Source organism: Nyctibius grandis, chromosome 3, assembly GCF_013368605.1.
Source record: "Nyctibius grandis isolate bNycGra1 chromosome 3, bNycGra1.pri, whole genome shotgun sequence".
In the NCBI taxonomy this organism is placed as follows: Eukaryota; Metazoa; Chordata; class Aves; order Nyctibiiformes; family Nyctibiidae; genus Nyctibius; species Nyctibius grandis.
The window spans coordinates 110,696,995-110,718,538 of NC_090660.1; the positions used below are offsets into that span (position 1 = coordinate 110,696,995).

The 21,544-nt window shown below is 40.3% G+C and overlaps 1 protein-coding gene across 5 annotated transcripts in view; it reads right to left on the reverse strand.

Annotated features, from left to right (window-relative positions):
- The window catches only part of PTK2 (protein tyrosine kinase 2), a 245,096-nt gene that overhangs the window by 76,132 nt on the left and 147,420 nt on the right, over positions 1 to 21,544 (reverse strand). For all 5 annotated transcript variants that reach the window (XM_068396090.1, XM_068396091.1, XM_068396089.1 and 2 more), the window contains 7 exons: positions 20,778 to 20,832; positions 15,132 to 15,272; positions 14,324 to 14,401; positions 13,338 to 13,445; positions 11,932 to 12,049; positions 2,602 to 2,632; positions 94 to 146 (listed from right to left, as the gene is read on the reverse strand). In XM_068396090.1, the coding sequence (XP_068252191.1) occupies positions 94 to 146; positions 2,602 to 2,632; positions 11,932 to 12,049; positions 13,338 to 13,445; positions 14,324 to 14,401; positions 15,132 to 15,272; positions 20,778 to 20,832 (584 nt within the window). The remainder of the gene's footprint in view (positions 1 to 93; positions 147 to 2,601; positions 2,633 to 11,931; positions 12,050 to 13,337; positions 13,446 to 14,323; positions 14,402 to 15,131; positions 15,273 to 20,777; positions 20,833 to 21,544) is intronic.

Sequence of the window (21,544 nt, forward strand, 5' to 3'; positions counted from 1 at the left end):
GCAGCAAGAAGTGAGCTAACCACAAGTGAAAAATTCACCCAAATATCTGCTAGCTTTATAAATATGCTTGCATTTTTTTCTTATGAGACTTACCTGACACAGAGACTGTGTGTGACCTTACGCCTTGCTTCTCATTGTTGGCCAGCCTGTAAAACAGAGGTTGGAAGCGCTGAATGCTGTACATTCTTCACGGTCACACACACTGGGCATTCATCCTACCAGGGCACCTACTGTAATTAGCAGGGCCAATCCATTCCCCACAGCGACAGATTTTGAGGGGGGAGAAAAGTCAGAGAGGAAGCTACCATTTCAAACCCAGCTGGGGGAGTGAGAGCGGAGAGAATGCGTTATAACATTAATTAGCAGATTGATTCGCAACGACAGAGCAAATTTAAAGGGAAAAACAAAATCTAAGTTTTACAAACTTTTCAGATCAAGCCCTACATGTCTAAACATCGTCAATGTGTGTGATCTGATGGTGCTTCTACTTCCTCTATTATCTATGGGAAATAAAAGTATGAATTGAGTTTTTGTTCGTCAGATGACCTATCCTGTACCAGAATTTTAAATTAATTAACCTGTCAAGTAAATTAAGAAAAACAATTACATTTAAATGTAATTAGGTATAAATTTTCATTACTATTAGAAATTCCAATGAATTCTTCTAAATTTTTTTCATGTACATACATAAACATGATTTTAATAGCAAGAGAGTACTGCACTTCATGCTTTCAGAAATCTGGAATTTCATCTGGCAAAGGCAAATCTTTCCAGATGGAAGATGCTGTTGCCTGGTAGTTTTATGTATTTGAAAAAAGCCCATTCCTCTGCTGCCAGACTAAGAGCATACATGGTGCCCTTGTTCAAACAGACTTAAGCACACAAATTCCTTTTGGTAAACTGTCTCAAAAATGGGAAGAAGCTTTTCCTTCAAACTTATTTTATCCCAGAAATCCCTAAAATTAAAAAAAGGATAAACTTGATGTAATTAGAAAGTTATTGTGTGTTTCTCAGTTCTATCTATTTAAGTAAAAACAAATTTTCCTCTTCCATATGAGTGCACACTAAGTTCACCAGTTTTACTGCTTCCAGCCTCACTTTCATTTCCTTTTCCTCCTGCATTTTAACTCCTCTCCTTCTGCAGAAGAGGAAAGCTACCTGGCTAGCAAGGACTGCAGCAGGACCTGCGAAGGAGGAGCAACCACTAGTACCTAAGTGGCTGGTTTCTTGCAGATTCAGGAACAAATTGTGTTCCATAATCCACCCAATAGTTTAAAATGTAGTAATAATAATTCTGGACTTCTTGCAGGAATCAAGGAAGAAACAGAATGAGGTGGCTGGGTCAGCACAGGCACAGTCCCTGTGTCCCAAAGGAAAAAGGAAGAGAGAAGACATATAAAGTGCTAAATTTCATTTGGTCTTTCAACAATTATCTCCTGCTACTGGATACTGGTGATACTGCCTGATAAGGTTCAAGGAGAACACTCTGATGATGTATGACTTTAAACTGGGTCCGGATGTGGCTATAGAGAAAGCGGTCAGATTACAAACAAGAAAAAAAAGAAGTGGCTCGGTTAAAGGACTGAAGTTTAGGAGGCCACAAGAAGAAACTGCACGTGGAAAGGGGAGACAACCGTCACAACTTGCCAGATAGGATGGAGACCTAGCCACTGACACCAGGAGAGCAGAGAATCAGCAGGAAGGATTAACAGGCTTCCCTATCACTGTGTTATGGACTACCAACTCTAACAACATAAGAAGCATTCTTAGTTCAAACAGAGATAAATCAGAAATGTTTTCTTATTTACCTTAAAGCTTGGAAGGAGAAAAATGCAGAGAGGTAGCTTAGCATACGTTATGTAAGAATTATTAGATGCACATAGCACGTCTCAGCATACCTTGGATACAGTATCACCATAAAACCAGCCAGAGAAAAAAATGCAACTCTATTTGCCTGACATAGATTAGCATTTTCGACAAATCCATAATTACTATTGGAGAAGAATTTTTCTACATTGTTATATTTAAAAAAATAGATTTGAAAGTATTTGCTATGTAAAAGATATTCTTTATTACATTGAACCTAGAGATCCCAACTTAGACTGGCCCCATTACGGAAAGTTTAACAAATCGCGACATGACAGATTTATGATAGGAGAAAAAATATTTTTTCTGTATTTCACATAAGCAGAAGAGGGGACAAATGCGAAAAAACAAGAGCACAGACTGACTCACAGATCGCAATCACAATTCAAAAACTGTTTAGCATCACTCCTATAATTAAATTTACTCATGGACTCAAAATAAATAGCCTGAATCCCAGTCAAGTCTTTTCAAAACATTCTTCTTTTGTTACTGTCAAATATGATCAATGCATTATGCACTTTTTTCCTCAGATTTTATTTCTGGTATCTTTATAGTTTAATGCTGCTGTCAGTCATTTATGCCCCACGGTCCCCTATGACTGCCTGCTATTTGTCCTAGAATCCAAAAGCAACAATAAAAATTGAGCATGTATAAAAAGTCCTAAAGCGTCACTTAAGCAAAACTATTTCTCAAAACATTTTTTTAATATATAAGAAAAGAAAGCATAACACTTACTTTGGTATTGATGGTAAAGCTCTTTCACCTTCTGTGTAAACAAGAAGAAAAGAAGATTAAAATTTTATTCACGTTTCCAAATAACCCCTCCTCAACATGCAATATATACATGCCTGAAACAATATCATCACAATCTCTCAGGGAAACTGTTCGTTCAGAAGACTGTTCTATACATATATTAAGAGCAGCGTATCAACACAACTCCTTCTAACCAGTGATACACACCTTTTGGCAAACTCTTATCTGAGTGAACAACGTATACAGAATATAAAACTTCTTTTTTATACTGAGCAAATAACTCTGATAAATCACCCGCAGAAGGTATGACAGTATCTCATCTCTCTAGTAAGAAATGCTTTTCTTTTATCTCCAAGATGTGCTAAGCGCTAACATATAAGTAAAACCATTGAAGCCAACTTGGACTTTCAAGTAATACAACTGAAATAAATCATTAAAGCACATAACTTATCATATTGATTTCACATTTAGTTGAGATTATACAATAGTAATGCGTAGTAGCCAGAGATGAAGCTAACTTTTCGTAAACTATTTTCAAATTCTTGCCAGTCGTTCTCTGATGATAATATCGTGTATAAAAGCTTGGATGTATGTAATCAAGCTTTTTTTTTTTCGTATTGGATTTGATGAGACACTTGGCATCCATGTGGGGAAGGATGATGGGGAAGTTACTAATCCTTTAGTAAAACACTAATGATTTACAGTAGATCGAAGTAAGAAGTGAAGAAAAGAAAGTGGGCAATTAAAACAAGTATCACTCTCTAAATTGCTGTAGCACTGATAAAGTGACCTGAGAGAAAATGGTAGAGCCACACTTTTAGAAAATGGTGATACACACTGATTACACAAAAATCAGGTAAATTCTAATTTGTTCTTAGCCTAAGTTAAAATTTCTGAAATTTCCAGACATTATAGAAGTAAATTACAGTCTCACCTTTGTGTATCATGGGATTGAGTACAGAAATGCCCGATACCCAGAAGTCATGCTCAACATGGCAAACTACAGTATTTTGGTACAATCTTTTTGCTGTCTAAAGGTAGAACAACATCATTTGGCTCACCAACCTAGGTCTGTTCTGATCTCTCTGATGGGGGGTGTTGAAAAGGAAGATGCAGAAACAAGAAGCTGTGATTTGGAAGAGAACCTAGAGCAGCTCAGCAAAGTGACTAGAGCAAGCACCTGAAACTGGAGGGTGCAGGAAGGACAGCAAAGTTATATAAGAAACATGAGTTGGGAGATAAAGGTATCGTGATATTAGGGTAAACTGGTTATGGATTAGGGTAAATTACACCTTTTGGGGAAGGAAACAAAAGGAAGAGAGGTAGTGTGGATTGACAAGTATGAGATCAAAGGCACGAAAGTAGGAGCCTGGCACTAAAAAGACTGAGGAGTAGGTACCCAAAAGAGAGATTGTAATGGGCACTAGAGGACTCACACTGGATGGAACTGGGCAAAAGACATCAAGTTTGGAGAAACGGGCAGAAAAGACCTTCTCGCTACTGTGCAAGCCTCCCTAGGGTTGTGAAGAACACTCAAAAGAACCTTATATTCCACCTGATATCTACATCAGCTGTCAGTCATTATCTGTGAAAGCATCCTGTGTTCTCCTTTACATCAAGTTCTGCTGCTACTGCTAGTTATTCCAACACTCTTCCTACATTTGGCAATGGATTTAACAGTTTAGATGTTGCTGATGAACCACACGTGTTACTGGTGAAACACAGCTGCAGTCTGTTCTTTTTAAAGGTTTAGGAAGTGATACAAACATACAGAACTGTGTATTAAAAGAACTTTATTAAATCACAAAGTTAACTTCAGTACGTATTTTTAAATCAAGATAACGGATGCACAATCAATAAGCAGCTAGGCAAAATAATTTTCCTTGCTCTTTAATATGTAGCTCCATCGCATATTAACTGCATACCATTCAAACTGTATTCTAAAGATGGAACTTTCATTTCCTCTAGGGTTTTTTTTGTGTGTGTGGAGCACATCAGTATCATATCTGGGGACTTCAGAAGCATTGGTGAAGGATTTCATAACACTTGCAGGGCCACAATGCTTCATACGTTCAAAGTAGTGACCTCAGCTGCAGATCAGATTGCTCCTCTCCCCTGCAAATGTAGAGCCCAGCAGAAAGTGAGAAATAGCACACGTGGCAACTGCTAGTGTATGCTGAAGTCAATTCCTACCTACCAAAAAGGACCTAAGAGCGATAAAGATAGAATCCAACTTTCCAGTGCAGTATTACATGTCCTTAACCATGAGATTCCCTTTCTGTTCCTGCAAGTCCCTGCTTCACTCAACTGAACAGCTTCCCATCGGTGCAAAATATAAAGCAAGGATCGTAATAAAACACCTGTTTCACAACAAAATCCTGATTCCATCTTAATAGTAAACCCATTCTACAAATTTTGTGAGATACGGAGAATGCGAATAGAAATGCTATTATGTAGTTCGTTGAGGAGTAGTGTTGTGATATAGTTAACAAGTGTGACAAAGGTGCAAGGAACTGAAGATGGCTGGAAAACAGTGAGAGGAAATGATGGGGACAGAGAAAAGCAGAGGCTCTAACCCATGTTAAGTGAATGTTTGTTTCCAGATTGGTTGGAAAAAACAGCAGCATGCATGGGACCAATGTAACTAAAACCCCGTTATTTCTGATCATCTTCATTTTGACCATCTTGCCCATGTGGGTCAGGGCAATCCCAAGCACAAATACAGGCTGGGCGGAGAATGAATTGAGAGCAACCCTGAGGAGGAGGACTTGGGGGTGATGATTGATGAGAAGCTCAACATGAGCCAGCAATGTGCGCTTGCAGCCCAGAAGGCCAACCGTATCCTGGGCTGCATCAAAAGCAGCATGGCCAGCAGGTCGAGAGAGGGCATTCTGCCCCTCTACTCTGCTCTCATGAGACCCCACCTGCAGTGCTGCATCCAGCTCTGGGGCCCCCAACAGAAGAAGGACATGGAGCTGTTGGAGCAAGTCCAGAGGAGGGCCACGAAGATGACCAGAGGGCTGGAGCACCTCTCCTGTGAAGAGAGGCTGAGAGAGTTGGGGCTGTTCAGCCTGGAGAAGAGAAGGCTCTGGGGAGACCTTCTAGCAGTCTTCCAGTACCTGAAGGGGGCCTACAGGAAAGCGGAGAGGGACTTTTTACAAGGGCATGTAGTGACAGAATGAGGGGTAATGGTTTTAAACTGAAAGAGGGGAGATTTAGATTAGATATTAGGAAGAAATTCTTTCCTGCGAGGGTGGTGAGACACTGGAAGAGGTTGCCCAGAGAAGCTGTGGCTGCCCCCCTCCCTGGCAGTGTTCAAGGCCAGGCTGGATGATGCTTTGAGCACCCTGGTCTAGTGGAAGGTGTCCCTGCCCATGGCAGGGGGGTTGGAACTAGAAGATCGTTAAGGTCCCTTCCAACCGAAACCATTCTATGATTCTATGATTTTCACTGTCCTTCGCCAAATTCCATGAGGCATGACTGATTTTGTGCTCATTAGCAGCAGAGCAATGTACTGTCATGCACTGAACAGAACTGGGCCCTTGTCCTGTGGGTGGATGGGGGTGGAAGAGGTGGACAACGCATGCTCAGCCCTGGGGAGAAGGAAGGAGAACATGGCATCGCTCTTAAGCCACAATCTGACGTACGCATTGACTGACTACATGGACTTCATCTCCCCTTGGGCTGCTGGAGATATGTTAAGTGTAGGGCTAGATATGGACAGAGGAAACTGGAAAAGTAAGCTTATGTAAAATAAAAAAAAAAAAACCAGCCAGAAATAAAAACCTACTATTAAGCAGCATTAGAGATGCCTCCCCTTTCACTGGAGAAAATGCAAGAAAAATCCATCCACATGGAACTACTGTTGAAATGGCGTATCGAAGCTGATCTTACAGACGCCTACATGCCCTCTGGATACAAACTGCTCACTTCAGGCAGCATTTCCCAAATTGGTGCTCATTCGTTTACAGCTTATATCCCAAATAAAATACAAAACATTCATTAGTACCCTTGTAGGTCTGATGTCAAAATTCGTTACTAACAGCATCCCAATAAAAGCATATGTTGTTTTTCACAAGTTGAAACCCACAATATTTTGCCCATTTCTATAGTCAATTAAAAAAATGAGACATGTACGATTGTATTGGGGTGTCTGTGCCCAGGTGTTGGCAGCGGGGGCTGCAGGGCGCCTCTGTGGGGAGAGGCCGGGGCTCTGTGGGGTCCCAGCCGGCTCCAGCGGCCCCACCGCAGGACACAGCTGAGCCCCTCAGCCAAGCTGGGGGCGCCCGGGGGAAAACAGGTTTCCCAAAGGGCCCGAGGTGGCACAGGCAGAGCACGAGGAAGCCAAGGAGGGAGCAGCAGCAGAGGGAGCCCGAGGGCGGAGGAGGAGGAGGGCAGGAGGTGCTGCAGGCCCGGAGCAGGGATCCCCTGCAGCCCTGGAGAGACCCCGCTGGAGCAGAGTCCCCCGCTGCAGCCCGGGGAGGGCCCCACGCCGCAGCAGGGGGGTATTTCCTGCAGGAGCTGCGGCCGTGGAGAGCCCAGGCGGGAGCAGGGTGTCCCTGAAGGGCTGCAGCTGGGGAAGGGCCCGCGCTGGAGCAGGGAGACGCGGCCAGGAGGGGCTGGGAGGGTCTGACCGCAGCCCCCATCCCCACCCCTGCACCCCTCGGGGGAGAGGGGTTGGGAGTGAAGGGCTGAAGGGGGGACTGGGAAAGGTGTGGTGGGAAGTTGTTCCTCTAGTTTTGTCTTTTTTTCTCACAACCCAAAATATTTGAATTGGCAATAAATTTTCATATCATAGAATCACAGAATGGTTTGGGTTGAAAGGGACCTTAAAGATCATCTAGTTCCAACCGCCCTGCCACAGGCAGGGACACCTTCCACTAGACCAGGTTGCTCCAAGCCCCATCCAACCTGGCCTTGAACACTGCCAGGGAGGGGGCAGCCACAGCTTCTCTGGGCAACCTGGGCCAGTGTCTCACCACCCTCACAGCAAAGAATTTCTTCCTAATAGCTAATATAAATCTTCCTCTTGCAGTTTAAAACTGTTCCCCCTCATCCTATCACTCCATGGCCTTGTAAAAAGTCCCTCTCCCGCTTTCCTGTAGGCCCCCTTCAGGTACTGGAAGGCTGCTAGAAGGTCTCCCCAGAGCCTTCTCTTCTCCAGGCTGAACAGCCCCAGCTCTCTCAGCCTGTCTCCATAGCAGAGGTGCTCCAGCCCTCTCATCATCTTTGTGGCCCTCTTCTGGACTCGCCCCAACAGCTCCATGTCCTTCTTATGTTGGGGGCCCCAGAGCTGAACACAGTAATGCAGAGCAGAGTAGAGGGGCAGAATCCCCTCCCTCGACCTGCTGGCCATACTGCTTTTGATGCAGCCCAGGATACTGTTTGCCTTTTTCCCCAAGTCCTGTCTGTTTTGCCCTTGACGGTCATTAATAAGTGATCTTGCTGCCTTTATCTCAACCCATGAGCTTTCTCATCCTATTTTATCACCCTGACCTGCTGAGAAGTAGGAGTGACGAAGGAGCTGACGCTGGCTGCTGGCCAGGGCTAACCCACCTTTTTGGTGCTCAGCGTGGGGCTTCAGGAGTTAAACACAGCAACAGTAATTGAAAGAGGTAGAGGCCAAAAGTCAGACCGGAGAATACCAGGGAGCACAATAATTGTGGGGAGCTTGGATGCCGGTGTTGAGAATTGGTTGTAAAATGGTGATGGGACAAGGAAAGGAGTTTTATTGTGTATATACTGCTCTTTTGTTTTCGCTTTTGTCACTTTAGGTTTTGATGTTGGACTGTCCTCACCTGATTGAAATTATTATGAAAGCAACATCAGTGAGGGGTGAAATTAGTCAAAGTGCTAACAGTACTGTAAGAATTAGAAAACACGTTGCCATTTCACTAAAATGAAAACAGTGCTCACAGTTAATTTGTGTGAAAACAGAAAACACTTATTTGGAGAATTTCACGGATTATTTAATTTTGGTATTTTGAAACTCAAAATTCTGAGTTTTCATTTAGCTATAATCCTTTTAGATTCAGAGGGAATGTTTCAATGTAAAGCTGACTTCTGGTATAAAGGAATGACAATCAGGTAATTATTTCAGTTGCTCAAGGTGTTTTTTTCCAGCATCTTTTTAGCCTTTTTTAAGAGTTTTGACAACTCTGCATTACCTATAAAGCTTGTTTAAAGTGATTAATAGATACAAAATTCATCCACTAGACTTAGATCACACGAAAGCTACTTAGTGCACAGTCCAATCAATAAATAGCTACTTAATATCAGTTTAAGTTTCTATCAGTGGCTTCATTTGTGCTCTTTGCCTGCAAGAGTTAGCTGTGATAATGGAAAAACCCATATTAAGTTTAAAGTTTCCATACGGGTCTAAAGGGACCTATATACCAAAATATTTACAAAAAAATAAAACAAACTGAATGGAAATATGCCAAACACTGTCCAGGTCTTAAACATTACCAAGTGCTTTCACCAAATTAAGAGAAACTGCATTATTAATGGATAGCGAGACAGATAATACCACAAAAACACAGGTTCTTTTAGTAATCAAGGATAATTTATGAGGAGACTTGCAATAAACATGTAAATTTACAACAAAGAGGGGATGGGAAAGCTCAAAGTGCGGAGAAAACACATCTGTTGGTTCGAGAGCTGTTACATGATTTGTTTCTGATGTGCCTTGTATAATCAAAGCTCACTGTGGGAGGGATCTGGGAATGCAGATCACAGTGGGGACAGCTCTTCTACGAAATGTTTAATTAATTAATATGTTGAGTATTGCTATGAGCTTCAAAAAAAAAAAGAAACCTCAGACAAAAGAATCCCACAATTTATTCTAACTGGAGGGAGTCTCTTAATGTTTGCATAAAGAGGAGTCTTCCCAAGTGCTATGTAATGTGCCTTTAACTCAATCACTGCTCATTTGCTCTGTGTTAAAATACCCCAATAAGAGCATCACACAAATACACACACTCCCTTAAACGCATTGATTTATTTTGCATTCACGCCTACCAGCAAACCACAGGGCAAGGCGTAGCAGTGCCTAGTACTGTAGACACGTAGAAAAATCGGGGATCTTGCCCTTAACAGAGCTTAGTGAGTCTAGAAGATGTAACAGTTGAATGATAAGGAAGTCACGTCAGAGGAAGACAAGAATTAGAAAGAAAAAGTGCAAACAGAGCAGGTCAATTTTTATTGCTACCTAGAGCAGCAGTAAGTCAGAATCCACATGCCCTGCTAATCTTAGGTGGCAGTTGTTTGTATGCATGACAAAACTAGTAAGTATTGAAGAGGACATGGTAAATCCTGTAGAGATTTTGACTGGGAGCTGCTCCCTTGCTTGGGCAAGAGCAGCACAGAGGACAGCAGAGCAGGGGTTGGCTGAAAAATGGAAACACACGTGACCGGAGCGCCACCGATGCCACAGTGCACAGCACTGGGAGCTCACACGCTGGATGAACAGAGCTAGGACTTGGTGAAGGCCCTGACTGCCTGCGGTTGCTGTTGTGAATGACAGAACTGGAAATCATCGGGCGGTGGCATTTTGTGGAGTGAGGAGCATTTATGTATAGGTAAGAAAAGTAACAGAGGAACAAACCGATAATAGCACTGGCAACGTAGACTGAACGGATCCAATTTCTGAAATACCACCAGTGCAGAGGTGGCAAGAACTGGACACACTCTACATGTGTGCCTCTAAAGAAAAAGCAGAGGACAGAGTCAGAGCTAGCCATTAACTTAGTATGACTAAGGTGGGGAGAGGTAAGGTGTTAAGATATGAAAAAGTTTTAAAAGTTCAACTTTGGCTACTATAGTTCAGGCTGAAAAACAGCCAATCCACTGGGTGTTAGAAGGAAAGGCTTAGGAGTGAATAATAAGGATTGTAACAAACGCCAAACTATGATTTTTCAGAAAAGGAGAGGCACAAAAGACAATCGCTCACAGGTATAGACTAGACTAGTGAAAGGAAAATCTTGGTCTGTGATGCCTATTTTATTTTTAGAACAATAATCTAGCCTTATCACTGATGTTCACTCATCCTTTTGGTGTTGAATTTCAGTACCAATGGTTCATCATCACGGAGTTGCACACTAAATTGGCCAGAAGAGCTGAGTCTGTGTTGAGAGGGAAGATTTTCCTTTGTATGGAGATAAGGTTGCACGACTACCACAAATGTTAACAAAGCTGCCAGTGTTGGAACTGAGGGTTAGTCACACACGCTAAGGGTCAGAAATAACAAATAAACACGTCAATTTAAGAATAATGTGAACAATTACCAAGTGCTGTCAAAACATCTAACACCCTACAATTACATTTCTGCATTACTGAATGATCAAGTTTCAGTGTTTTTTTTTTTCCCCCTGACATGCACAGGCAGGATTCTACACACGGACTGGGAAAGACCTGAGCTATGTCAATAACATTACTCCGTCTGAACAACTACAGACCAGGGAAAACCAGTGGCACAAAAAAGCAAAAACCTGGCTAAAAAGGGACTCAGCTTCAGACTGGAGAGCTTCTGGGATGGTTCGTGTACTTTCTTGTATTACAAATGGGGAAGAAGGAAACAGTCTACTCATTGTTTTAGAAATCAAAACTGTTGGATTAATTTCCAGAAGTAAAGCTTAGTACAGGAGGACAGAAATTTCCATTCTTAAGCAGCTTTGCTTGGATGTTTTCCAATAATTAAAGTCGGCTGAAATTAGAAATTCTAATGTATTTAATTAAAATTCTCTCTTTAAAGCTAGGTCTACCTGCACCCTGGTCTCACTGCTTCCAGCTTGTGGGTTGCTACAAACACACCTGATCAATGCTACAAAATGTGTCTCTGCTTTAGTTCTATGTGAAAGGCTCATAAGTTTTCATTTATTAAACAGAGACGTTTTGAGTATCTAGAAGAAAGGCAGGAGTTTTAAAAAGTTATCGCTAGTCAGAACCTTACCCAAATGCATTCTTACCAACCTCTCTGCATTTCCACTTGTATATTAGGGAATCACATTTCAAGATAACACGTCCTTGTTCAGAGTGCCTTTAATTAGAATTTACTTCTGCTAGTTAAGTTTAGAATAGTGTAAAGCAGTGATTACTGAAAACCAGTCTGAATTATCAGCCATTAAGTAATTTTTGATGGAGCGACATTTACTATCAGTGTTTCTCATACCAAAAGTACCTCATGGTTCCTCCCTGAAAGACAAGAGCCTCCAAGTGAGGGTTTTGCTGCTACCTTGTGTCTTCTACTCAAATGCAAAACAATCTATCAGCAGATATGAGTATAGCAACTACCAGAATGAAACATCTCCTTACCTTTCTGTGGCCTGATAATAAAAGATTGTGTAGCTCCATTCACCAGTCGGCAATATCCGTCTATCAAGTCAGCCATATTCTCTGCAATGGTTAAGGATGGTGCTGTCACTGTCAGAGGCTAAAGAAGGGAAAAAACAAGGCACCAACAAAGAGGTATTATTGTAGTTGCAAACACTGAGTAGAACAGCTGTGTCATTGCATCAGAACTTTACACACCCTTGCAAACAGTAAACAGAAAAATGTGGGTGAGCAAAGAACTATCAGATTCTTGTTTTACATTTTATGTAGCAAATTTAAAACACGAGGTTCAGAAAGCACAGCTGATAAAACCCTCCACCCAAATGTAATATTAATCTGGGCTTATTAAAAGTGGCTTGCTAGCTAAACTTTCAGTCAACCACTATTTATTACAACTGCTATGACTTCTACGGCTGTAATTCTGACAATTCTGAAGAAGCTCCTTATTCCTTAAAAGTCTTACAGGTGGTGTCTTTTTTCCACATTTTGCAGCAATTTATTCTTTGCCCTAAAAAGTCACATTCACAATTTCAAAATAGATAAAAAAAAATAATAAAAAAAAGACAGACAGAGAAGGACATGAAAAACACACACACAAGCTATTAATTTTAATACCACCAACATTTATCATCCTCTGCACAGATTTGCCAACTTGCCCTCAATCCTTCTCTACCAAAGTGACTGTTTTCCACTGCATTGGTCCAAGGCAAAGATGTGATTTCACTTCCAGCTCTGCCTTCATGTAATATGAGGGAACAAATTTTCCCTCTTTCATATTTCCTCTTTTCACAAAAGTGAAATGGCTCAGTTTCCTCTTTAGGACGTAGCATCACAAACATATGCAGGCTACTATTAAGTTGCACTTAAGGGCTAGAATTTTTAGATTAAACTTCTTTTACAAATGTTAAAGTATACAAGCACCAGATGCAAAACCTAAAACATGTAATGAGCTCCGAAACTATTTTAAAAACAAAAATATCTGACTAGCATAATGACAACTGTTCACACTCAACTTCCCTTTCCCTTTAAAGTACAAGAAAAATCAAACACATGCAGAATGCCTGGAATGCAAAATGTTAAAATATAATACACTGGCTGTAACTACAGGAGGAGCAAGAGAGTTTAACAATAACTGAAGTCTTTGTATGCACACACAGATAGGCAGTCCCCAGCTTAAACACGCGCATGCAAAAGTGAAGTATACTTTTAGTATATCATAATTATGCTGATAGTAGAAAAACCCAAAATGAAGTTATAGACCAGAATAAAACTATAATATATAGAATACCTTCATTAACAGTATACTAATCTCCACCCCTTCCCAGGAAAAACAAAGCTAGGAGTCATAATTGTCATAATTAAGTTTGTCATAACTGCCAATATCATACCTCAGGTGCACCTGCTATCTTGAGTTGCAACATCCCTTTTCTGTCCTTGTCTTCACTGTTTGAATACTGAATAGTTTGCACTTGATTAAAGTCTGCTAGATGAGTTGGCTGCAAAAAGGCAACAGAAAAAGTGGGGAAAATTTCAAAATTACAGCAAAATACTCTGCCTTTCTTCTTGATGTTGCAAAAGCCCATGTAGACTTTGATCTCCAAATTACACTTGTAGAAGTCTGTTCCTCTGTTTCTTTCTACAGTTTCCTTAGGCTTTGGCTAAAAACATACACAAAGATCCACAGTGTTTGCAAAATACAACCGAGAGCCACTTTTTTTGCCTAGAGAGGTCACTGTTGAGTAACCCCAGGCACATGCTGTAGTACACAGAGGAAACAACCTCTTGGAGGTCCAGCCAGAAAATTCAACAGGTTAACCACATGACACCTGCATGCACAGCATACTTACAGTAACTCCAGACCACTGTAAAAGGTATATTCTTAGCTGGCTACGTATTCCTGATCTCCAAACCTTTTCACTACCTTTGAATTAATTGCAATAGAAGTTGGACATGGGCTCAGCTTAAGTCATGACTGTAAAGGTCTCAAAGGTTTTGCTAGAAGAACCTGTGTGATCATAACTCCCTTGCACCATGGAGGTGTACAGGAAATACTGCAACACAGTCAGTATAAGGTAATGAAAAGGCTTTTAAGGGTATGAAGTAAAGCACATAAGCCAGCAACAACTCACAAATGCTAAACACTAACTGATGAAACAAGATCTTCATTTACACATTCTCCCTAAAAAGGGGAGAATAACTTAGATCCCAAATCATGAGTTAATATCTGAATAACAGCTGTATGTGCTGAATTTCCCAGCTCTTCTGTGTTTACTCAAAGATTAGACTCGTCATTCCCCTTTGTGTGAAGTTCAGTTCACAACAGGTCATGATTGTTAAGACAGAAGCTCAGAAAAGAAAACAGTAGTAAACTTACATTTGCACCCTTGTCTGTAAGGTAACTGATTCCTTCTTCTGGGCCAATTGCTAGTTCCACTGAAATAATCCAGCTTGACTTCAGAATTGAAGGAGAAAGACAGGGCAAGATTTCAGTAGTAGGACAAGACTTTGCTGTAGAACAATATCCTCCAATGTTATAATTACAGTTTTTAGTAACTAGTCTCTAGAAGCTTTTAAACTCTTAAAATAATTTAAAATATATTAAAATCAAGCAACACTTCAAGTAGCAAAACTCCTCATGACTGGTTTCCTGGGGATCCGTGCTACTCAAAATGAGTTCCCACATGTTTTATCTTAGGTCTACATGAGAACTATATATTTCCTATATTTCCTCTTCTCTTCTCATGGACATTCATGTTCATGTTCTGATTTCTACTTGAGTGTCTGTTTTCACAAAGCTTGCAGACTTAAAGCCCCTTCTCAAAATTTGTTTGAAATCGGTAGAGATTAAAAGGCATCACAGGAAAATTTACGAACAGAAGAAGCTGAGAAGTCTCATTTCCTCAGGAAACCAGGTTATAAATTGCTTTTCACAAACGAAGCACCAATAAAAGTATTTAATAATATACAATTCTTACCCTACTAATGAATGGTGCTTTTTTAACAGTCAACTGAGAAAGTTCTAAATAAATTCAATAAGTATATTTTGTGGTTAATGAAATCTAAGGACTCCTCTCGACATCAAAACAGGAACTAAGCAAGCAATTAGTTACAGAACTAAGTAAAACTAATTAGACTCATAACTACAGCACGTATTCTGGTGACTGTCACAGTCCTTTACTTACACCGAGAGCACACTTGAAGCATTCCTTGTCAAATCTGTACACTGGAGAGAGGATCTCAAAGAATTTCAAAATACTTTCTTCTCTATTGAGGTTGGCAAATTGTCGAAACGTTTGTTGGATTAATTTTCGTAGTGTTTTGGCCTGTGTATTAAAATGTTTAAAGATCAATTATTTTACATCGTGATGGTGCATTTTAAGAGCTTCATTCAGTATCACTAACAGTTTCTGTATCAATGAGATGCAGGCAATACTAAAGACAAAGAAGCTTCAAAATATAAATAACAGTTCTGCTTTCTAACTTCTGCTCGGGAACAAAATTATTTCTGCTACAGATTATAGAGGGAATATCTAACTAATAATGTTTTGAATAAATTATAACAAAAGACAATGTGTTAACCTTTGCAGGAACTATTTTTTCTAGATTCTTCGTTTCTCCCAACCTCTTAAGTGTGTACCAATACCAAAACACAGTAACCTACACCTTAATACTAGGTTTTAAACTTAAATCACCATTCTCCTATCTGGTAGCAACAAGCCAGCTGTAGCTGTATCTTAATCTCTGCGCACGATATCTTAGACTATCCATAATATAGTGGATTCTTAAAGTCTGGCAATATGCAAAATAACTTCCATATAAGCAGACAAAATTTAAATAGGAAATTAAAAATCAATGTAAAAGATAAAGCAAACATTTAAATGAAACTATTTTAACTATATTGCTTATCATTTTATTAACTGTTTTCAGGGTAGAAATAACCACTTAGAAAAAGCAGCACAAATAATTCTCCCAACATCTGGGATAGAGCAAGACACCTAATTACATATCCTGAAAAATAAAGTACACAGAGGATGCAAGCAGGCTTTCAAACAACTGCATTGAAAAAAAAAAAGGATAACTAAGCTAAAACTTATGACAAGCGAAGTATCTGCCTGTATATAATGTATAATCCCTGGGAAGGCTGCCACCCATATCATAACAAAACCAGAATCTGAGAAGCAATCTCTTTAACATGGCCCAAAACTGGACAAGTAATCAAGAATCCTGAATAGAAACATCTGTTTCTAAACACTAGAATTCATCTAGACAAAAGTACAGTCCCTTCTCATCTGTCCTAGTCATAAGAGTACAGGTATGCTCTGTGAGTACTGTAGAGCAGGTGACCCACTGTTTTTTTCACAGAATCACAGAATCGTTTTGGTTGGAAAGGACCTTTAAGATCATCGAGTCCAACCATTAACCTGACACTGCCAAGTCAACCACTGAACAATATCCCTAAACAATATCCATAAGCACCACATCTACTCGTCTTTTAAATACCTCCAGGGATGGTGACTCCACCACTTCCATGGGCAGCCTCTTGCAATGCTTCATAACCCTTTTCGTGAAGAAATTGTACCTGATATCCAATCTAAACCTCTCCTGGCGCAACCTGAGGCCGTTTTCTCTCGTCCTATCACTTGTTACCTGGGAGAAGAGATCAACACCCTCCTTGCTACAACCTCGTTTCAGGTACTTGCAGACAGCAATAAGGTCTCCCCTGAACCTCCTTTTCTCCAGGATAAACAACCCCAGTTCCCTCAGCTGCTCCTCATGCGACTTGTGCTCCAGACCCTTCACCAGCTTCGCTGCCCTCCTTTGGACTCACTCCAGCACCTCAAGGTCTTTCTTGTAGTGAGGGGCCCAAAACTGAATACAGGATTCAAGGTGCAGCCTCACCAGGGCCAAGTACAGGGAGACGATCCCTGCCCTTGCCCTGCTGGCCACACTATTGCTGATAGAAGCCAGGATGCTGTTGGCCTTCTTGGCCACCTGGGCACACTGCTGGCTCATATTCAGCCGGCCATCGACCAACACCCCCAGGTCCTTTTCCGCGAGGCAGCTTTCCAGCCACTCTTCCCCAAGCCTGTAGCGGTGTGTGGGGTTGTTGTGACCCAAGTGCAGGACCCAACACTTGGCCTGGTTGAATCTCATACAGTTGGCCTCGGCCCATCAATCCAACCTGTCCAGATCCCTCTGCAGAGCCTTCCTACCCTCCAGCAGATCAACACTCTTGCCCAAATTGGTGTTGTCTGTGAACTTACTGAGGGTGCACTTGATCCCCTGGTCCAGATAATTGATAAAGATATTAAAGAGAACTGGCCTCAACACGGAGGCCTGGGGAACACCACTTGTGACTGGCCACCAACTGGATTTAACTCCATTCACCACAACTCTTTGGGCCCGGCCATCCAGCCAGTTTTTTACCCACTGAAGTGTACACGCATCCAAGCCATGAGCAGCGAGTTTCTCCAGAAGAATGCTGTGGGAGACTGTGTCAAAGGCTTTACTAAAGTCCAGGTATACAACATCCACAGCATTTCATCACTGCTTACATCACATAGTGCCAAAATGTCAAAACCACAAACATATCTATTCTTTTTTCCTTTGCCAAAGCTTGACCCGTGTCTAAAGTGACTGAATGGCTTTAAAAAAACCTTAGTTATATCCATTTCTAATATATCTTCCAACTAACAACAACGATAGAAGGCAAAACCTTGCTTACTTTTACAGTATGTCAAGGTTAAGACAGGAATTACCATTGTTCCTCTACCAAAACATATCTGAATGTCCTATTGTAACAGCATTAAAACTCTTCATTCTTTCACGCTGCCTATAACAGCTCTAGGCACTACCCAAATATAAACTTCCTTTTGTCATTAGCACTTCCAGTCAGATTATGCATTCAGAACTCAAAATAGCCAGAATTTTTTAAAAGGATTGTTCAGAAAAGACTTACTCTAACAGCAGCGATCCAAGGGTGTTGCATATTCACATACAAAATGATGATCAGTTTTGCAACTACACATAAATGGGTTGAAAAAAACCCTCAGCTCAGCACATAAACTTTAAAGTTAACACAGAAATTTGCCATTTTGTTGTAATTTTAAATTACTGCAACACTTTAGCAGAACCTTTTACCAACTATCAGGTGGATCATTACTCTAACAGGCTGCAGATACTTGGGTAGGATAAAGAAAGCATCTGGCAGTCAGGAGACCTCCCTACTGCACGCAGAGCTGCCTCAAACTTTGGTAGGGCTCAGACATACTGTACTAGACCTTTCTGTTATCTTCCTTTTTACAGAAAAAAAACAACATTAAGGGAACTGAAGACCTCAGCCTTAACTGAACACCTGGCAAATACCAGGAGCAAGATGCTATAAAAGGAAAAAAATCTGGTAGCCCAAGTTGTCCCAAGTATTTCAGCCACTCAGTTGTTGAAAAATACTTTATTCAGTCCATGGTTTGCTCTCCTGGCCTGTTTCAGCATCATCGTGACTTCCACACATAATGGCATATATTATTTGGCTCTTAAGTCCACAAAGAATAATTACTTTTCACTTTGAGATCCTTAATAAGGTGAAAACATAGAAAGTCAGTTAGAAAAACACACCTCTTCCATAAAAGAAGAGAGCCATTTATGAGAAACATCTGCAAATGACAACTTCAAGGGAAACACACTAAAAATTTTCTCTTAAAATATTTCCTAAGAACAATTTTTTTCCCTCCTCTTTCACTCAAGGCATGCTCTAGAGTGACGGGGAAAACTCCTAATTTGCAAACTAAACACAATCTGGCTTACATCCATTTCCCTGCATCCTCCCCACCCCAGTTGCTGGTTTAGTATAAGTAGATTTTTTTCCCCCCGTGGTGTTTGCATAGTTGATATATCTACATACAGAGAGCATGGCTTAGCAGTCATGCCATCTTAGAGGCACCATTTACTGATTCACTAAGCTAAAGGCAGGAAGGTTTCTTATTCCTCTCTAGTGAAGTAACGAAAATGGACGGCCTGCTGACTCAAAAACTTCTCCTTTGTACTTGAACTAGGCTGACTTATTCTTTCTTGAACACAGATAAACAGAACTATTTGCAGCATATGGGATACAGTGCATTGTCCAATGACTTTAAGGTTTCCTCCCAGAGAAACCTCCCTAGACACCTCCTGGGACTGCACTTGCTTTCTTTTACAACGTTATGTCTTACAGACACTCTGTGATCAGCTAATATATAGATGTCTTTAAACTCCTGACTTTTTTTTTATTTATTTAATAAGCTCCCCAAATAAAGCTGAACTCTGTTTTCCGACCCCTGTATATTACCTCATACTTTGCACTGTTAAATATTTTGATTTTCATTTTTCCAGCCTTCTGGTCTCCCTATACATAGAGTGATACCCTCTGTATAACTGGCATCGCCTAAATGGGTAACACCAACAATTTTGATTACCACTGCACTGTACTTTAGGCTTTACCTCACCAATAGAGAGACATAATTAATTTTATATTTCATAGCCATCAGGAGCCCTCCTCTGCCTGCCAGTTCAAAATCATTGGTCTTCACAAAGTGAAAGTATCATTTAATCATTTGAACCAATCCTAGATTATTTTTAATAGGGATTTCATTTTCATTAAAAAGCAGACCTGTTTTTCCTCCCATTGTTTTTCCTCTTCATATGTCCAACATTTTTTTCATGTCTTTGCAACGTTCTGCTCAGCTTCACCTTCTGGCAATTCCTGCCACTTCCTTCTGCTATTCTCTCCATTTCATGATTTCTAAAGAGCACTTTTCTTTGTTGGTCAGTATTCTGACTCCGTAATATCATTTTTAAGATAGTTATTTATTCTTTTACGTCTGGAGCCTTTCACCACAATTTCTCCCTTTAGCAGAGAACACAATTTCAGATAATTGCTTAAATTAAAATGCAGAGGGATTACTTAAATCCACTTGACTTCATTAGCTTCTGATTTTCAAAAGTCTTTTGAAACAAAACCCTTTCATGACAGACCTTTTCTGTTTATCCATTTAAATCACAACATAGAAACTTTCTAAATCTGAAGTTGAATTGTATTATTTCTATAAAACCATCACTGCTAACCAAACACAGCTCTAAAGTACCAATTTATGATTTATACTTTCACATATGAATGGTAAGAGATATTTTACGAAGACATTCAGATCAAGACAGCTATAGCTGTAAAAATACTTGGTGACCATTGTTAACCCCCCTTTTCAACACATGTCGAGAAAAATTTGCATTTTTTACTCTGGGAACATATGGACTTCAATGGAAGCAAGATTCGACTAATGTTTATAGTCTTAACATGGATTAACATAAGTGGAAATTACTGGCAATTTTCCTTGAATGAGTCTGATACAGCCTTGAGCAAGGAAGGCAGACTGTGGTTTACCGAGTTGCCACTAAAAATGTGCTGTTTTCTTATACATCCCCTTCCTCTTTCTCCATAAGTGTAATTCTTCTTTTAGGAAAAAAGGAAAAAAAAAAAGGTTATTTGATACCAGAGGATCCGAGGAGTCAGTTTGAACTTCTGTCCACGAGGTTTGAGAGGCAGAGGCGTACCTCTCTCACAGTAGCTCAGCAAGGCCATGTAAATCACTACTATCTTAGTTCTACCAGTTGCACACCTGTACTATGGGGAGTTATATCCTACCAATCTGATAGACAGCATTGATATTTTTTCACCAAGACAGCACAACTGCACAACGATTCCCTTATGACTACAAGGTGAAAATGATAATGCAATTTTCAGATTTCTGACACTTATTTTTTTTAAGTTGTATACAATTGACTGGAACTATAATTACCTTCACTGAATCTAGTAAACTCTTCGGAAAAAAACGTCTTAAACCAACATCTTTCCTGAAACAAAAACACACAGAGTATTAGTATAAAAAACATTGTGCAATATTATATCGCTCTTTTTCAGGGTGGTGTTCTGGGTTTGTTTTATGTTTTGTTTTTTAACTAGCACAGGCATTATAGTATATTATTTTCATAGCAAGGTCCTTGACAACCTCAGAGTAACAAACACAGTACCATTAAAATGCTAACCACAGCCACTCCACAGCAAATGTGGGAGAGCAGTATCTTCTAGTTTAAACTCAAAAGGATATCGCATTTACAACAGGTACCTGGGGTGGAAAGTGTATTATTTGAAATGTTGGCTCGAGCACAGAGAAGTTTTGAGAATAAAAACTGTTCTTTGTATATGTTTTAATAATGTAAAGAATATTGAAGAAATATTCTTACAGCACGTAGTCAGCTGAGAAGGGAGCAACATGAAAATGGCAAATTCTATTAAACACCTACTAGAATTGAGCAGGATGCACTTTTTGCATCTGTAAATCAGGATCCTAATTCTGTTTGTGAGCTCAGATTTTGCAAACTGTATTACATCAAGCTCCCTTTCACACTTATAAATAGGGTTGCAGCCCTAGTTTGAAACCCAGAGCCATACAGATTAAATATTTTTGTGGCTCAGATGTGCTGCACCGAGCTTACATCTCGTGTGTATGTATCACTAGAACTAAACATTAGCTTCAAGAAAGATGCCTGAGAAGTTGCCAGAGAC